Source organism: Chanos chanos, chromosome 6, assembly GCF_902362185.1.
Source record: "Chanos chanos chromosome 6, fChaCha1.1, whole genome shotgun sequence".
NCBI lineage: Eukaryota > Metazoa > Chordata > Actinopteri > Gonorynchiformes > Chanidae > Chanos > Chanos chanos.
This window is the reverse complement of record NC_044500.1, coordinates 28,988,654-29,007,930: the sequence shown is the minus strand read 5'-3', so window position 1 is coordinate 29,007,930 and position 19,277 is coordinate 28,988,654. Positions and strand designations below refer to the sequence as shown.

Here is a 19,277-nt window from a genome sequence, read left to right as displayed (position 1 = left end):
CAAAGGTAAGGAGCCAGACATCGTTAAGCGCTATGTACAATACGAATGCACCGTTCAATTGTGAAGATGCTCATGCCCTGTCATTCCTGGTACTGTGGTGACTCGGTAAGGTAACGTACCCTTTTCGCATAGGACAAATGTGTTTATCACAATTTATCTTTCATGTATATTTAGAGGCAAAATCTGTCAGAATTACTATGCGCGCATAAGACCAAACGGCCTTTAATTTACTAAATTTTTACTCGAAAGCTGTATGGAGGATTTGCACAGTTTTGTTTAAACATTTCAGTTAATAGCTGGCCTGACGGGTTTGATAATAAGGCTAGTAATATAACTAGTAATCAGCTACTTTACATCTAGGGCGTGACAGTTTCTTGTTGTTTGATGTGAACCTGTTGTTCCTTACGACCCTGATGAGAGATGATGTACCTTTAAGAAGTTCACCAACCTCTTTTGGATATCCGGCTCAAACTCTACAGTTTGGCGCGAGTTATGCTAGCATTCTGATCCTCAGTAAAAACATGTCCGTCCTGACAATGGCTTGTTGAAGAACGTATGTTCGGTTGAAGCAGTGGAAACCGGATTTTTGCAGATTGCAGAGATTACAGCGAACTAGTTTAATCTTACCTCGTCTCTGTCTGGTGAGTGAGTTGGGTTTGACCGAACAGGGTAGTTTGGATAGTTTAGCTAGCTGTTCTTCCTGCACTACGTATGGTATCCAGCTGGCTAGCTATCAGACTCTTTCGGAGCACAATCGGTCTTGAGCGTGCAAAACTTGTAACTGAGATTATGTAGGATCCTGTAAAGCACATATCTTCCCTAAATATAACAAAGATGTAGACTAAATTCAGATACACCGGAATTATCCCGTATCCCAGTGTTTTTTGTTGCTGACGGTAATTTTGCTACTGAGCTAAAGTGGCTTATCCGAAATAAATAGAATTTACTGTACTGCACATCTATATCGCGACAGTATTTATGAGTCAGCAGTTACTCTATTGGTATTACCAGTGTCATTGTATTTGAATGCACACTCGCGATCATAATTTTACAGCTTGAATCGCAGTACCAAGAGTTATACAGCTTGTCGAGTCTGAATCTGGCGCGACGCAATTTCGCAGATGAAATTCACCCGTCACGTGGCAGGAACGACAGTCCTAGGTTGTCACACGGACTGAGCAGCTGTTCTGACTTAAAGGAATCACGTTTTGTGCTGGTGAGAAGTCTTCCGTTTCCACTGTTTGGCTTCTGTGCTAGAACGGTAGATTTTCATGTCATATTGTCAGATGGTGGTCGAGACGTCTCTCTCTTTCCAAGAACATGATGGTTGAATTTGTTGTTTGCAAACGGTATCAGACTGTTTACACACATTGTCTGCTGTCTCGCATTGCACGTTTCCAAGAATACAAAAGATAGTTATTCAGAATCTTTTTTTGGATTCAGATTGGATTCGGAATGAAACTATGATTTTAATTTAAGCACAAGGAGTAATTATATTGAATTAAAGTGAATGTAATCATAGGAATGTAATCAGTCTTTTGCATCATGAAGATTTATTTTGCCTGAATTAATCATTTATTGAACGGTAGTTAACGTCTTTTAGTTTGTGGAGTTTTGCAAGGAATGACGAAAGCACATTTTAAAATTTAGGATGGATTTATTAGGCGCTTTTGCACTGCGTGGTACCCGCCAAGTACCATTGACAATCGACACGTCTCTGGAGTCAGCGTCGGAAGTTGTCTAAATTTTTATGCTATACAGAGATCGCTCTGTATTTTGGTACATTTATCATTTCATTTCCAGTTTAAGCGTATGGGGCCATGTTTCTTACAGTGGGATAGATACTGCCCTCATTGTTGTGAACAGTATTGTGGTCATAACAGTAATAACCAGGGATGCATTTGTTTTTGTCTATTGAGAAGGGCAGTATACGTGGAGTGTCCTGAGGTGTTTTACTAATCACCACTGAGGTGTAGACCTGTGTCTTTCATTAATCAATTTTCTCTCTGCGTGTTTTATAAAGCATTTAGGTTTAGTTTAACACATTGTGTTTATATACTTAACCAGTCACGAGACATATGGTTGATACATTATTCACAGCTTGCCTGATCTCTGATGTAATATAGGATGAGCACAAGTTTGCAAAAAAATATCAACTGCACTATAGCCACTGAGTTGACCAGGCATTTAATATGCTGTATGTCACTCATGTGCATTAATATTTAAAAAGGAGATGGGACCTCGTTTAAGTCAGCCTGTGCCCCCTTTGAGGAGCTGTTTTTTTGTTCTTTTTTTTTTTTTTTTTTTAACAATGCAAACATCACAAAGTAGACATTGTCCCTGGGAAAGCTGAATTTAGACAGATCGGGAAATGGAGTTTTGGTGTCTAAGAATACACTGAAAAGTCTGAACTGTGTGTTAATTTAATAGGCCTTTACAAAAAAAGAAAATGTTTTCATGTGATCAAATTGTTGGGATGGTGCTCCATGTAACACACAGATTGTGAATCAGCGGACCTAAATTTATGATCTTATCTCATCATTTCACACATCAGAAAGGAACTGGATTAAGTTAAGTGAAAAATATGAGTGCTGAGCACCTATCTATACCGGCCCTATCGACTGTGTTTATTTTTCTACTGGTTAGAGTTGTGTAGGTAGAGTTATATGTCTGTTGTATTTAAGGGGTTAATCTCTCCCCCTCCCTCATCTTCCAACACTCGAGGAAAGGAGGTTAACTCAAAGCATTGTGGGTAAGTATTACAGTTGCATAACCATTGATCCTATGGGCTGAATTACACTCCCGGTTCCTGTACGTTATCCTCCGTACTATTAATGTATCTGAAAGAGGACTGGACACAAAAAAAGAGCACAGAAAAATTGTGAATTTAAAACTCCTCCACACTGCTAACGACTCCCTGTCACTGAGAAGTAAGTGTGCTTATGGTTTTGTTTATCACTGAGATGTACGGTTCATTGTTAAGATAGCAGAAATGCAGGGAGGGAATGTACCGGTATGGCAGAGCGTTGTTAAAGTGGTAGCCTGTTCTTTGTGTCTTAATTTGAGGGAAATCCCTGCACTCTTTTTGTTTTTAATTGAAGAAATGCTTAGGTGTGTAATTAAGTTTCAGATAATGAAGTTATAATGAAGTGTGTATCATTTACTTTTGTAGTATTTTTTCATCCTTTTAAAATACTAATTCTTTGTTAAAACTTGTTTAAATTGTGATTATTAATTCATTTTGGGTATGTTTTGCAATAGTGGAACTTTTTTTTTTAATCGGTATATGTAACTAGCCTTGCACTTTAAAGGGAGTTGTTGTAGTCTCACATGACAGTTTTTTGTTTGTTTTTTTTTTGCTTTTTTTTGGATTGTTTTCCCTCCAACTGCTGCTTCATGGACTGCTTGTGTTCTGCCGCAGAGTTTTGAGTTTCACTTGGTTTGTGGGGATGTTGGCCCATGTTCTACATCAGTTTCATTCATATGGTAGACCTTCTTTGGCATTACTTTGACTGTATCTTCTTAGATTTAAGATGCCCCATTAATTGGACCTGTCTTTTACAGTACGAAGGACTTTGGATATTTGGGTCTTTTTGTATCTAGAGGTGATTGAGAAAGAACAACAAACAAGATATGGTCTTGGTAGAGAGACCGATGAATTTGCCTCAAAAGAAAATTGTGGTGCAACTGTCTTGGCAAATTAGGCTATTCACATATGGAGTCTACACCAAGAGTTTGTACTGAGAAGCAGTTAGATAAGGACACTTTGAGGTAAACTGTTAGCACGGTGGTTGGATTAGGAAGTCTGTCCGTTCTCACCTTTTCTACCATTGAGTTAGTTACACATTTTTCTGGATACGCTGTTTTACATCCTGAAACGCGTAAAGCTGAAACAATGGTTCGGTTTTAAGATGTGAAGCCGTCTTGAATAGTGGCTCTTTAGGATCTGCAAGCGGTGCCATTGTGTTATATTTGCTTTGACAGCGCCACACATTATTTTTATTAATCGTATTTGTGATTCTGGTCTCTACAAAACCCCAAATGCTGCGACTAATTTACCCCTTTCGTGATTAGTGCCAGCTTTGTTAGGCTGCTTTCCTCAGGACATGTGCGCTGTCCCGAATAACACAATCCGGCAGCCGAGTTGACCAATCTCCGATTTTTACGTTGAGTCGGCTGGCCAATCACATGCGCTCACACAGTCCGCCGAATTAAAAGCTTTCCGCGCGTGCACTGAGCCGCAGGGTCGCGCATTTAAGTGGTCTGATTCTTCAAATAAAGCGGAATCTTTTTCCGTGTGTTTAATGAAAATGGGTAAATAAAAACTAAGTAAACAACGAAAAACAAAAATTGAAACTGAGAGGTCTTTGTTCCTGCGGGAGTAAGTCGCGCTTTCCTTTTTTTGTGCAACATAAAAATATAATACGGCTTGTGTTTCATACCAAAAATCTTTCACTACGAGTGCATTTTTAAAAAGAATGAATTGGTTATATTTATACTTACTAATTGTTATTGACTTACGTCTACGTGCAATGCCCGGACAAATTTATGAGGAACTAGGACAACATTTAAATGTAATTTAATGTACAGTGTGTTAATGACTGAATCATTTTAATCTGTCGGATAAATCACGTTAGTCACAAACTACATGTTTTTTTCTTATAATTACTATCAGTTATTTTATTAGCTCAGAATTATGCTGCCCTACCTGTGACTGATGGGTTTTGTTTTCCCCGTTTACACAGGTTTTGAACAGCCAATGAGCTGTTGAGAATCAGGTAAGTCTTATGGGCTTTGTGTTTCTTCACTCACCTGCTGATGCTGTACAGCAGAGGGCAATTAAATAATTGACCGCACTTCTCTGTTGTTCAGCGTACCTGAGAAAGAGAACTTAATCAGATCCTTGAATGTTTCCTGCCTTACTGTGTAGTCTTTTCTATCACTCTTTGTCTGACTACCTCTCTAGATTGGGACACAGCTGTTCGTTCAGTGTGAACCGTGCTGTATGGACTTGTACATGATGAATTGTGAGTTGTTGGCAACCTGCAGTGCCTTGGGATATTTGGAGGGGGACATATACCACAGAGAGCCAGACTGCCTGGGTGAGTGGAATGTTGAGCTGGCCCCTCAAAATTAAGTTATGATGGCTGAAAACTGAGAGCCTATAAGGGCAGAGATGTTAAGCAAAACAGTTAATATTGATAGAATCCGTGCCTTGTTTGCTCTTCAGAAATACAATAGTACAAAGACCACACTGTCATTCAGTCACTGTCCTGGCTGTGAATCCTTCTGAGCCATTTGTAATTTTTTTTTCTTTTATGGATTTTTAAAAGTCATTGTTGATGTCTTTGAGAAGTGCTTTTGAGTTACTGTTTCATGATCTGTCTCTAACACGCACACACACACACACCTACTCCCTCTAGAGAGCGTGAAGGACCTGATTCGCTACCTGAGGCACGAGGATGACACCAGAGACATCCGGCAGCAGCTTGGAGCCGCACAGATCCTGCAGAATGACCTTTTACCCATAATCACCCAGCATGGGCAGGACAAGCCACTGTTTGATGCCTGCATCAGGTACATCTCTGCCATGCTATGAGCTGATGAGAGAGAAAAGTTTCAGTAATGTGGTGAGAGCAAATTCTTTTTTTTTTTTTTTTCCATTATTAAATCTTCTTTTACAGACTTATGGTAAACCTGACCCAACCAGCACTGCTCTGTTTTGGGAAAGTTCCAGAAGACCCTGCCTTTCGACATCATTTCCTCCAAGTGGTGTCTTACCTCCAAGCCTATAAAGTGGTATGAGCAGAATACCTCATTCAGACTTCTGGAGTTATACTCATGCATTCATGATTTGTTTTTCTCTGATGGAAACTGTCATGGATTTTAATGTTACCTCACCTCTCTGTGCTTTGCCAGGCATTTGCCAGTGAGAAGGTTTTTGGAGTGCTGAGTGAAACACTGTACAACCTACTGCAACTGGTACATGCAGGAGAATAGAATCAAATAAAGCATTCCTTGTTTTGGTTTTAGAGTGATGTTGGTCTGTGACATTGCACTTACTTAAAGTTTGAGAATGGCTGCCTAGCTTAACAGTTAGTCACAGAATATGAAAAATAATCAGAAATTTTTATGAAATTGTTTATCACTGTATTGTTTACTAAACGATAATATACTGAAGAATTCCTGAATGCTCTTATTGTGTGTCTGTGTTGCATTGACCAAAAGTTATTGTATGGAATCTCGTTATTATCCCTCACCAAGCCATTTTGTGACTGCTCTCTGTTTCTTTTATGTTATCTCTCTTTCTTTCTCCCTCCCTCTCTGTCAGGATTGGGAGCAGAGACAAGAGGAGGATAACCTGCTGATAGAGAGGATTTTACTGCTCATTAGAAATGTGCTACACGTCCCTGCCGATCCTCATGATGAACAGGTCCGAAATGGCATCTTTAATGCACACTCACTATTGTGACATGTACAGTGAGTATGGTTAAACATACAGAGAGAGAGAGAAAGTCAGCCAGGTATAACTTTATGGAATACATGTGTTTTTCCTTCTAGTCTGTGGAATGACAAACACAAGTCAATACTTGAGACAGCACTGAAAATCTCCTACAACTTCATTAAAAGAAAAAAAAAAACGATAAGAGACAATCCCCTTAAATAGGCTCTGTTATTCCCCTCTCCCTTCTCGCTGCTCTCCCTTCTCTTTGCTTCATGTTTAAACCAGAACGTGGACGATGATGCCAGTGTGCATGATAGACTGCTGTGGGCCATCCATATGAGTGGATTTGATGACTTACTCAAGTTTCTGGCCAGCGCACAGAGTGAACAGCAATGGAGCATGCATGTGCTGGAAGTCATCTCACTCATGTTCCGAGACCAGGTGGGTGACAGGTGAATTTTCTAATGTAGTGAACACGATGTCATAGGACAGACGGAAACATGATGCGTATACCTAGCCTTTAGAAGAACAGAGCATATCTAATTGTTCCTTACTTTTTGAGTGACTTTGAAAGTTACTTTGACCAGACCAAACATGTGGCTGTATGTAATGGTGGATGCTGTGGACAGTGCAGTGTGAGGGAATATTTAGGTTGACACTGGCTGTGAGTCTTTTCTTGGGTGTTCACTTTGTCTTGTTGGATGTCTCGGTGTCGCTCTGGTTCACTCAGACTCCAGAGCTGCTGGTGAGTGCGGGTCAGAGCCGCTCTGTTCAGGAAAAACAAAGAGACGCTCAGGAGCTGGAGGCCCTGCGCCACAAAGAGCTGGCCGAGAAACGCACTCGGACGCTACAGAGAGGAACCAGGTGTGTGTGTGTGTGTGTGTGTGAGAGAGAGAGTGAGAGAGAGCGAGAGAGAGACACACACACAGAGTGTCTGAATAGCTTCTTTGTGATAGAACTGCTATTGCAGCATTTGTAATCTGTGGTCTAGGATCTGAATCCTTATTTATTTTGATTTCTCAACCAAATGCTGCCATTCATTGTGTTTTTGTTTTATTTTTTTTCCCGCCATTGCAGACACTCTCGTTTCCGAGGGTCGTATGTGGTGCAGGGACTGAAGTCCATTGGTGAGAACGATGTAATTTTCCACCAAGGCCTTCACAATGTGAGTTTATTTATTTATTTATAAACTTAGTTTATGTTTTCAGCGCTTATCCGTATTGATTATACTTAGTATCAAACTTCCCATGCTAACAAGAAACAAAGCGTGTCATTTTGAAATGACTCGCATCGAAGCCGAAACTGCAGTATGGTTTTCAGTGAAAGTATGAATGTTGCTGTTTTGTTCTGTCCGTAACAGCCTCCTGTGTCTGTTGCTCTCTCAGTTTAAGAATTACTCTCACGACGCTGGGAAGGCAGTGAGGCGCGTGCCCAAACGGAAGCAGATGGCCAAAGACACGGAGAGCCAGCGGCGCTCAGCTCTCAACGTCCGACTCTTTCTGCGCGAGTTCTGCATCGACTTCCTGGAGAACTGCTACAATCGGCTCATGTACCTTGTCAAGGTGGGAACCACCGTGTCGTATTACCTGTACTGTACACGCATCATTTAGATTCAAAAGTTTATTGTTCAGCGCTTGGTTAAATCAGTGGGATAATGGAAGTTATGAAGGAATATGAACAAATGTCAAATTCCGCCTGATGTCTGTTTTTATTTTTTACACTGAAAAAAGTAAGCAATTCCAGGACACCTACTCTGATTAGTTTATGAACAGTTTTGAGACTTGTATTTTTCTCTCTCTTTCTCTCTGACTTTCTCCAGGAGAACCTGATCCGTGAGCAGGTCCAGCAGCACGATGAGACGTACTATCTGTGGGCTTTGACGTTCTTCATGGCATTTAACCGAGGTCACTGTTTCAGGCCTGATCTCGTCTCTGAGACCATGTCTCTCCGCACCTTTCACTTCATTGAGAAGAACATCACCAACTACTACGAGATGATGCTCACTGATCGCAAGGAGGCCACGTCCTGGTCCCGCAGGTCAGTCCACACTCCTACTGGTGCTCTACCTGTCATAACTGGTAAACTGGATAACATGAAAAGTTTTATGTACATACTTATCATTCTAAACATATTTTTCTGCTTTGTCAGGATGCATCTGGCCCTGAAGGCGTACCAGGAACTGTTGTTGACCATTAATGAGATGGATCGCTCAAAGGATGAGGGCATTCGACAGAGTGCCAACGTCATTAAGAGTAAGACACTGCCCTTCGGCCTTTTATTTCAAACATTTACCATCTGCTGTCCACTCACACATCTTCGTAGACACCTCTAAAGGTTAGATCAGTCCTGTCCTGAGTTTCAGCTGCAGACTGTGTATTGTAATTAAATCAGTTAATTTTGTTTATGTTCTACAGTTGTCGTTGTTATTTACTTGTAATGATAAATGGATATGTTACACTGCTTTTCTTGGTAGTCTTGGTAAGTGTAGGGACAGCAGAGGATTGGCAGATGTGTATATTTGTTATTTAACTTTAATTCCCAGAAGTGAAACATCCTTGATTTTCTTTTTTTGTCTCCTTTTCCTGCACTCACAGGTAACATCTTCTATTTAATGGAGTACCGTGAGATTTTCCTCACGCTGCTGCGGAAGTTTGACGAGAAAACCCAGCCACGCTCGTTCCTGAGAGATCTGGTGGAATCCACCCACCTGTTCCTCCGCATGCTGGAGCGATTCTGTAAAGGACGCAACAACCTGCTGGTTCAGGTAAGCTGAGACAGAGAAAGGGAAAAGAGACCAGAGGAAGGGATATGAGAATAACAGAATTTCCTTGTCTTTTTTCTAAAATTCAGTCCTAGGGAAGCACTGGATGACATATTTTTCAGTGTAGCTCTGATGCAACACTTCTCAGTTTCAACTAATCATTGATTAGTTTGTTGGTAAACATGTTGTATCAGCTGATGGGTTAGAATGCACTGTTTCTGTCAGTTGGGGAGTTGACTTAAACTGAACATGACAAATGTACTATTATGTTCCCCTCTCAGAAGAAGAGAGTGAAACGGAAGAAGAGGGGTCAGAAAAAGGCTTCTCAGCCCAACACCAGCCCTGAAGTCCTAGAGGAGACATGGCAGATTGTGTCTCAGGAACTTAGAGACTGTGGATTTCAGGTCAGTCTCTCATAACACACTGACACACATATGGACACACACATTTACAGATTGTACTGGTAATGAATACCATGGGTATCATAGGCAAGATTTGGTGATTCCTGAGACAATTAGATTAAGTGGCTCCTCTCGGGGAAAGATCTCATAGAGTGGTGTGAGAAGAGTAAGCACAACCCCTGAAAAGGTTTGACAAAAGTGTATTTAATCATCATTTGAACAGTATTGATAAATAAAGGCAATCTAATTAAAAAAAAAAAAATAAAATTGAAAAATCGCGTTTGCGCTCATCTACTCTATTTAAATAAACTGAAATTCAGTTTCCGTATGCAGAAAAAGTTCGTACACCCTTACCTTTATCGTTGCATCTAATGTCTAAAATTTGAATCAGGTGCACCAAAACAGATGCAAATGATTAGAGCACCATTAGAGAGTAACTTTGAGTGCACTGCCTTGTGTAAACATTAGAAACCTGTGGTCTGGTTTTGCGGCGTGTGGTTACATCAGGCCAAGATCAAAAGAGCTCTCTGAGGGCCTCAAAAGAGTGATTGTTGATGCCTTTGAGTCTGGGAATGGTTATAAAGCCATTTCCAAGCAATTCGTAGTCAATTGCCGCACTGTCCGAAAGATTGCCTATAAATGGACAACATTTCAAACCTCTGGCAGTCTGTCCAGATCAGGTCATTCCATTAAATTCAGCCCAAGAGTTGACAGAGACATGCTGCCGGAAGTTTCCATGATCCCCAGGATAACATTAGATGATTTACCGACACGTCTCGCCTCATTTAGTGTCATAGTGCATGAGTCAACCATCTGATAGAGGCTGCATAACTTTGAACTAGACGTGAGGTCAGGAAGAAAGAAAAAACAACAGATGCGCTGAGGTTTTCCGGACAACACTCGGGTGAAGCTCAGAACAATGTGCTCTGGATGGACGAGACAAAGGTAGAGCTGCCTGGCCACAGAGACAGACATGATATTTGATGAAAACCAAAAACTTCTCAAAAAGAACCTCATTCCATTTTCCCAAAAAAACTTGAAAAACAACCAATTGCCCAAAAGAAGCTCATAACAGCTGTAAAACATAGTTGGTGAACCAATACTAAAGTATGGTCGTGGAAGCATTATGGTTTGGGTCTGCTATTCTGCCAGAGGGCTTGATCAACTACCCAACACAGCGTCAACCATGAATTCCACATTGAGCCAGAGAGTACTTGAAGAGAATGTGAAGCCATCTGTCAAAAAGCTAAAACTGAACCATAAGTGGACCTTGCAACACGACAATGACCCAAAACATTCAAGCACATCCACAGAAGAATGGCTCAAAAAGAAGAAATGGAGGGTTATGGACGGTCCAAGTCAAAACCTTGAAATCCTAACCTCATAGAAATGTTGTGGGGAGGGACATGACATGGACACTACACCTGATAAAGCCCTCAAACATGACATACAGGAAGGAGTTCTATAAGGAGGAGTAGGCTAAAATTTCTCCAGGTTGATATAGGAGACTGATAGACAATTACAAGTAATGGCCACCACTTCATTCCCCTGTAGACCACATCATGGCTGGGAAATAATTGAAAAGAATAATTTTCAGTTATTATATCATCTTTGTCTACCAGTATTGTTGAAGATTGAATTGAATGAAGATTATAAATATCCATATGTACAAAGATGTTGAAAAACACACCTTTTCCATGGGATGTACTTACTCTTTTGCAGCACTATATCAAATGTTTAGGGCTGGTGTCCCACACATAGATTAAGCCCGGGGTTGAACTAAATGTCACTAATAATATGTCCTCTTCTTGAAATCCTCTTTTATTCCAGTACGAGGCTTAAGCCGTTTCTGGGGAAAAAAAATCCAACCTTTTAATTGTTCCTGGCATTAATTAAACATGAGGCTGTAAGGGCAACAGCCAAAACATCTGCTATCTATAAACCATCACACAGGACCTTGGTTTCCTCAGATATTTTGAATATTATTGTTTTGTATGACATAGCTTAATGGAGACATTATCAGTAGGCTATAGCTGAGCGTAAATTTAAGATCTGTCTCATATTTTTTTTTTTCTTTGGTTATGTGCATGTTTTCAGTTATCGGCAGCCTTGACGGAGGGCACTGTGCCTTTTGATGCTGCGTCAGAGGTGCCCCTGAATGAGCAGAGAACGGAGGCTATGGTGCGTATTCAGGACTGTCTGCTGGCTCGCTCTGGACCAGAAGCCCTCTCTCTGCTCCGTGCCGCAAGGTCAGAGGTCACTCAGTCTCACAGTGAACATGCCCTTACCTTTGTTACTGCTCAGTTAGGTGGTTAAAAGGGGAACCAGACTGGAATAAGCTCAGTTACACAGCTGTTCATTTTGATACTGATATCAGGGATTGACCTTAAGTGACAGTAGAAATGTTTGTAGAAATGTTGTGTTGTTTTCATATTTCTTTGGTCCGAGTATGATGGGATTTGGAAGGGTAGAACCTGCTCTCATATGGAATATCCATTTCGCCTCTGCTTTAATGTTCTTATTGATCTGAGCTCTGAAACAAACAACGTGCGATATGCCAGACTGACATCCACATTATAACTGATTAGTGATGGCCTGTAATGACTCCCGGTCTATCTTGATGTAAGTTTCTCTTCCTGTCTCCCTCCTTTAGAGAGGTCTGGCCAGAGGGAGACGTGTTTGGCACAGTGGACGTAGAGCCTGAGGAGGAGCTGGATCTCCTCAAACAGATCCTCTTTGCCAATTTGCCCAGTAAGAGAGACATAATACCCTCATGATTAATGAACAGCTTTTGAAACCGATAGTAAGTTATTTTTGTTTACATATTTATTTATATATTTATTTTTATTTAAGGGACAGCAAGTGCTGAGCCCCCCGCTGAGGAAGAGGATGACGGAGCTGAGATAGTGGAGGAAGAAGAGCTGGAATCTGTTCGAGTGTCTGAGACTGAATTCAACTTCTTGGACTTCATCAAACGGTAACTGCTTAATGTACCTTTGAACTTGACTTTCTCTGCTAATCCGTGATGTAAGATTTTAGCCTTAATCTCTGACGTTAAATGTTTAATACTTTGACAGGTTTGCCAACCCCAACATCGTGCGTCCGTACCTGCTCCTGCTTCGTTCGTATTCCCAAAACACACCTCACACGAACCATTGCATCACTCGCATGTTGCACCGACTGACTGTGGACCTGAAGATGGAGGGTCTGCTCTTCCAACTCTCTGTCTTCTGCCTCTTCAACAAGATCCTCGGAGATCCCGCTGCCTCCGCCTATCAGGTCCTGATAGCAACTATAACCACAACATTGTTCCTTAAGCTAAAATAGCAATTATTACCATCTATGTTGAGGGTTTTTACTCCTCTGGGGCAAGCTTGGAGATAAGTGCATTGCCTTGGGACACATCAGCCTTGAACTGATGGTTTACCGTGCCATTAGATCGCCATACCGTTTCACCCTGAGATATGACTCTGGTTAATATGCAGTAGCGTCACAGGTCTTTAAACTCTTACTCTCTGTCCGTTTGCAGGAGCTTGTGACCTTTGCCAAATACGTTCTGAACCGGTTCTTCGCTCTGGCCACCCAGAATAACAAGGCCTTTGTGGAGCTGTTATTCTGGAAGAACGTTGGTACTGTGAGAGAGATGACAGAAGGATACACCAAAGATAGGTGAGAAACAGTGTTGTTTTTCTTTGTTTGTATTTACGTGTGTGTGTATGTGAGTGTGCTTTCATGCACAGCATCTCTAATGTTGTCTTCAACGTTTTGTATTTTCTGTGTGTTATTAGTGAGGGCTCAAAGAAACAACCCAGGTGGACACCAGAGGAAGAGCAGGAACTGAGACAGTTATATGAGGAGCATCGAGAGTCTGAAGGTGGGTGAAACTCCGTCTCATCTCATCGTGCACGTTCGTTATGTTCGCTTGTCTAATTGTGTCTTTTACAGTAGCTTTTTGGACACAATAACTTTACACTATAGCTTTTTAGGGACTATTGTGTGCCTGTTTTTAGCAACTGTGTTTGTGACTGCATTGTTGTAATAGCATGTTTTTTTTTTTTTGTTTTTGTTTTTTTTTCCCCGTTTCCATTTCCCTCAGTTCCCGACATTGTGGAGACACTGCTGCCTTTGCTAAGCAACCCCAACCGTACACGACGTCAAGTTGTAACCCAGATGGTGCACATGGGCCTGGTGAACAGCGCGAAGGACCTTAAGAAAGAAAAGTAACGCTGTCACACGTCATGATATGTAAAATCATTACAGACCTCACAGATGATCAGTGTTTTATTCGGCGTGTGAGAAACAAGAGACTGTTTTATGACCCCGCTTGTGCTGACGGTCCTTTTCCTTCCTCCGTGTTTCCCCACAGGAAGGGCACTCGTATTGTCCTGTGGACTCAGGAGCAGGAGCAGGAGCTCCAGATGCTATTTGAGGAGCACAAGAACTCAGACGGTATGCTTTAAGAGGCCTCGCGATGTTGCTATGGCAACACAACACACCAAATTCATGCTATTATACTTCAGTACAGCAATTAGTGCGTTGGTGAGAGAGGGGCAGCCTCACTTTACAGAGATTACCAGTGAAGGCTTGGCCTTTTTTTTTTTTTTTTGGAGGGAGGGTGGTTCCAATCTCCATGGCAATCTGAGTTTCCATACTGATGCTGACTGTGCTGTTTTAAACAGACGTGCTGGGGAACATTCTGAAGCATCTGACGGCGAAGCGCTCCAGGGCCCGTGTAGTGGACAAACTCCTTAGCATGGGCTTAGTGTCCGACCGCAAAGAGCTCTACAAGAAACGGAGACGTAACACCCCTGGCAGATGCTCTGGAATGGTACGTCTCCTGCAATGAAATAACCAGGGGATTTGTGTAAGACTACACTCGACGTTTCTTATTAAGCGTTGAGATGTCTTCTACAGTTTCAGGTCTGAGAATTCCCATCATGCTTTAGTAACTTAATCGGCGACCTGAGACTTGCATTGAGCAACAACATAATTCCCAATTCAGCGATGCTCTGTTTTTCCAGATGCACATGTATTGATAGAACCATGCTTGACTCACTCTCCAAGACATTCAATATAGTGGAAAATAGTAGGGAGCATGGGAAGGCTTTTGTAAAGAAAGCACTGGGCTGCACTGTACCTCCATTGTTTGGCTGGTCAGATAACTACATGTTTACTAAATGTTAGTAAATGTTGTAATAGTCATCCTCTCTGTTTCTATTTTCTCATATGTCCCTGGCAGACCGAGGAGGAGTTCTTTGCTGATCTGAGTGGTGCGGCAAGGGAAGACCTGATGGAGGAAGAAGAAGAAGAGGACTTGGAGGAAGAGGATGATGAGAGTGAAGAAGAGAGAGATGAGGAAACAGGGCTCTCACCCATTGCAGGGAAGAAGAGCAGGAGCCGAGAGAGTGCCGCGGACAGAAACGCCAGCCTCGGAAGACTGGCCCAGGACTTAAGGCAAGAAGGTCAGGGAAATAAACTTTTTTTTTTATTAAGACTATTATTCATATGGTCCTTATTACATGTCACAAATACTCCTTATCTGTGCTCTGATTTAACCTCACTTTCCCCTGTGTGATAACAGGGATGTCAGGACCTCTGTTGTGGCTGCAGAACTGTCTAAACAGAGCAGCAGACGACCGTGAAGAGGACGGTGAGTCTGTCCTTTTGAAATGGTGTTGTCCCGGATTGTCTGTTTTTGGTTTTTCATTCATATGAATCAGATTCTCCTCCTTCTCTTCTTCCTTCAGGTGTCTCTCATGCGGTGCCCCTGGTCCCCCTGACGGAGGAGAACGAGGATGCCATGGAGAACAGGAGCTTCCAGAAGCTCCTCAGAAAAGTCGGCATCCGAGCTCCAGCAGATGAGCAGGTGCTTCGGTGTTTTTTGTGTCCGCTGATTGAGAAGCCCGAGTTTAGTAGCACCAGGCGGCCAGCCAAATTCTCCAGACCTGATAATTAACTTTAGGATTGGCCTGGGTTCCCAAAAAGAGATTTAAACTTTTATTGAGTTGTTAAATTAGAGATTGCTGCTTTGCCTATTCTATAAATACTCTCAGTGTTCAAAGTGTCTAGTGTTGAAATAGCTCCCCCACTGATCTTTGCTATGTGGCTTCCTCGTTACCAGGAGTCATTCTGGAGGATTCCAGCCACCATGACCATTCACCAGCTGAGGAGCGCAGCCCTGTCCCTCTCCCAGTTGGAGGGGGAGGGGGAGGGGGCAGAGCAGCCGGAGGGGGAGGGGCAAGGGAGCCCCGTACCAGAGCAGCAAGACGAGTCTCAGGGCCATGAGCAGAGAGCGCAGGCCCTGCGGGCGCTGCTTCTGGCCCGACAGAGAAAACGAGGCGGCACTGACAAAAACGGTGAGCCTAGGACCATCAGCAGGATGTACAGCTGTCCGACATGGACCATGCCTTAACGTGCATTCTTACCAGTCTTTTATTTTGGTGTTATGAAAACATAGCAGACATACGCTAACAGAGTTTCTTTCTTTTTTCTCTTTTTTTTTTTCCACGGTCCTTGCTTAGCAGAGCCTACCTCATCGGCTGATAAGGCTGGTTCTGACATTGAGAGCCCCAGGTGAGACCCTTTACATCATGTTTATGCATTTGAGTCCAACCTGATTCTAGTGGACTCACTTCTGGAGAGTTCATTCATAGTCTGTCTTGTTTGGAACTGATAATTTGCACCTGTCTCTAATGATTGGGTGGGTGGGTGGGTGTGTGTGTGTGTGTGTGTGTGTGCGTGCGTGTGCTGTAGGAGTGAGTCTGAGGCTAAAAGCTCAGGGAAGAGGAGCCGAGTACTGGATAGTGATGATGATGATGATGATGATGACGACAAAGGTACTAAACAGTCCAAATCTTATTCATACACACAGCATGAGATCTGTGATTATAGCCTGAATTGTACTTTTAATAACACACAAATACTTATTTAAGCTTCTATATCGACAGATATACTGGCATAGCTCCATAAAGGTACAGAAAAGTTGTAATGTTTGCTGTAAAAATCACATGTTGGACAGAAAGCACCAATGACGCACAAAAAAAGAGAGCATCAAACTGAAACTGATATGAAATGTAATAGTGTGCACTCAGCAACTCATTATAGCATCAGTGAAGGGAGAGAATCAACTCTAATTGTCATACTGCCATACTTGAGTTTCTGTATGACTGATCCCATGCTCTTACCTGCTTGCCTCTTTTTGTCTCTCTCTTCACCCCCTCCTTCTTCTTTCATGTAAAGATGAGGACTCCCCATCAAAGAGGGGCTGTGACACTAAAGGGGACGTTTATTCAGACAATGAGTCGCATCCAGCCCCAGCCAAACGCAGACGCCAGAAGGTACTAAGCGATGATGAGGAGGACAGTTAGAAGGAATGAAATCCCATGACATCGTGAGGATCTGAACTAAGTCAGCAGAAATAAGGATCAAATCAGTCATCCAAATTATATATCCCAAAGGATAAGCCCTCAAAAGACAGACATGTTTTTACCTTACTTTGATGAATCCTTGTGGAGAACGGGGAAACCCCGCCTCCAAGTGCCTGGTGACCAGTGGTCATAAGGTACTTGCATTATTGACAGCAGTATGTTGAATGGAATTTTGCATATTTGTTTTCAACCATTGTTAAGATATTTTGGGTCAGATGTCTTGGAATGTAAGTGTAGATGCACAACTGGGATTGAGGGCTCAGGTCTGTACGAATATTGGAACATCCAGACACTGTCTGCCTCTTTAAAAGAAAACATCACACTTGTGCGTTTAGTCTTCTTTTCTGCTCATTGCATTTGTAAGTTAGTTCTAACAAATAAAAAATGGCAGTTTTACAATTTATGGTCACTAATATTAATTTACGTTTTTGTCTTCTTTCCATCTCTCTTCTTCTCCAGTTACTAAATTGTGTGTTTTTATCTGTGGTATAATGTGAACACTTTGTATGTTAAAGGACCAGCCACTGAAAAGCAGGGGTTTTAATATGCACATTCTGAGTGTTAAGATTGAGCTACCTCAGGCCTGACCATTTTTACGACTACTGTTGAAGAGCGTTTAAATGACAGGTCATACATCATATAGCTGGTTTTCATAATTCCAAAGTTGGGAATATTCTGCAGTTGTGCTTCATAAACTGTAGATTTTAGAGTCTTTTTCTCATTTTTGTGCAAAGGGATCACGCTTAATTTGCTCTTGTTAAGAAAATAAACAGTTTAGTAAAGATGAATGGAGTTATTGTCATTTTTTAACAAGTGAGCATGTTCTTATAAAAGCAGTTACCATAATTTTGGAAGTTCTGCTGTCTGTTTTGACCAACATGCCAGTTAAGGAATATCATAAACCTCAGAAAGTTATAGCAAAAAAAGAAAACCCAATTTGTTAAAACATCAATGACAGGTAAAACAATGTAAAGCAGTAGTTCTCAACTCCAGTCATGAGGGTCTTTGTTTTAACTCTTCATTATCACAGTTGATTGAGCCAGTCAAGGACTTGATGATTAGTTGATTGGTGGAATAAGGTGTGTTAGTCCTGAGCTGAAACAAAACACACCTTGCTCCACTGATCATTAAGCCCGTGGTTAGCTCAATTGTCTGTGATAATGAAGAGTAAAAACAAAGACATGCAGGAGAGGAAGACCTCAGGACTGGAGTTGAGAACTACTGGTGTAAAGCATTAAGTTCCTTAAGAGTATTGTCACCACTAGAGGGTACACATGAGCAATCTGAATTACTTTGGGAAGTTCAAGGCTTAGGAGGTGCGGATGTGTGGATCTCATGGTGAACATAGAAGCAGTGCTGTTTGCCTCCATTAGAGGATATTAATTTTCTCATAGTTCCTTCACATTCATTAAAGCCAGTACTTCAAGGGAAGATATTGTCAAGTGCACGGTGAAAGCTGTCATGACTTTATTATAATACTAATTATGTTATTATAAACCTGGTATAGAGTACTGCCATAGAACCACTATTGATGGGCAAAAGCAAAAGTAATATAATTTTTAACAGGTATATGAATTTCCTCTTAGAAAGTATCACGTTATAGCTCATGTTCAATGTTGGTTCTCAGTCATCAACCCAAAGGGCTGGTTTGATTACGTAAACCTCTTTCTTCTTTTGGTGTTGTTTCACTGCACATAGTCATTGGGGGAAGAGGAACATTTGTTCAAGTGAGGGGGGGGGGGGGGTTGAAAAGAAGACCCTATTCTGTTTACAATCAAAGCCAGCAGTCTCCCACCTCCACAGCTGTGATAGGGTGGTCCCCTCGTCTCCTTACATCTGGAGCCAGTTAACTACTTCCTGCTCACAGTCATCCAGGCGGCCCTTCTCCCACAGTCCCCACCCCTGCACACCCCCACAGAGAGCAGGAGAATCACTGGGGTGGCTGGGGTCTCTAAAAACAAACTCAAATCGTTCCAGGAGTGTGCGTGTGTGTGCGTGTCTGATCCGTGAGTCACAACTCCAGCGGCCTACTCGAAAGTGGGGTGTGTTTTGTGTGGTTACTTATACTGTTGCTACGGTGCTGGACTTTGGCCTTAAAGACTTGGCCTGCTATTCCTGTACCTCTCATTCCTCAATTTTAATTTTTAAAATGATTTTTTTAAGTCAATGATGCATACATATATGTCATTTCACTATCATAGACTGATAAACTATTGTAATTACATTGTAACTGTTTCAGATCA

The 19,277-nt window shown here is 41.8% G+C and overlaps 1 protein-coding gene across 2 annotated transcripts; it reads left to right on the top strand.

Annotated features, from left to right (window-relative positions):
- The first annotated feature begins 5,005 nt into the window (after nt 1-5,005).
- On the top strand, nt 5,006-17,081 carry timeless (timeless circadian clock). 2 transcript variants are annotated; one of them, XM_030777092.1, is made up of 29 exons: nt 5,006-5,102; nt 5,424-5,577; nt 5,685-5,799; nt 5,920-5,982; nt 6,332-6,433; nt 6,731-6,886; nt 7,176-7,309; nt 7,523-7,610; nt 7,831-8,007; nt 8,265-8,482; nt 8,594-8,697; nt 9,040-9,209; nt 9,488-9,610; nt 11,705-11,856; nt 12,261-12,358; nt 12,461-12,584; nt 12,685-12,886; nt 13,137-13,276; nt 13,396-13,481; nt 13,704-13,827; nt 13,974-14,056; nt 14,287-14,435; nt 14,847-15,069; nt 15,189-15,257; nt 15,355-15,473; nt 15,729-15,963; nt 16,129-16,180; nt 16,361-16,443; nt 16,847-17,081. In XM_030777092.1, the coding sequence occupies exons 1-29, from the start codon at nt 5,006-5,008 to the stop codon at nt 16,972-16,974; spliced, it is 3,768 nt and encodes a 1,255-aa protein (XP_030632952.1). In that variant the 3' UTR covers nt 16,975-17,081. The 2 variants fall into 2 exon arrangements, with proteins under 2 accessions (XP_030632952.1, XP_030632953.1); XM_030777093.1 differs by lacking the exon at nt 16,129-16,180 and having other exon boundaries at nt 15,729-15,988.
- Nucleotides 17,082-19,277: the final 2,196 nt, after the last annotated feature.

Coding starts and splice junctions, on each gene's coding strand:
- timeless (XM_030777092.1), top strand. CDS start 5,006: ATGGACTTGTACATGATGAATTGTGAGTTGTTGGCAACCTGCAGTGCC. Junction 9,611..11,704: donor TTAGAGACTGTGGATTTCAG/GTCAGTCTCTCA, acceptor GCATGTTTTCAG/TTATCGGCAGCCTTGACGGA. Junction 12,887..13,136: donor CCGCTGCCTCCGCCTATCAG/GTCCTGATAGCA, acceptor GTCCGTTTGCAG/GAGCTTGTGACCTTTGCCAA.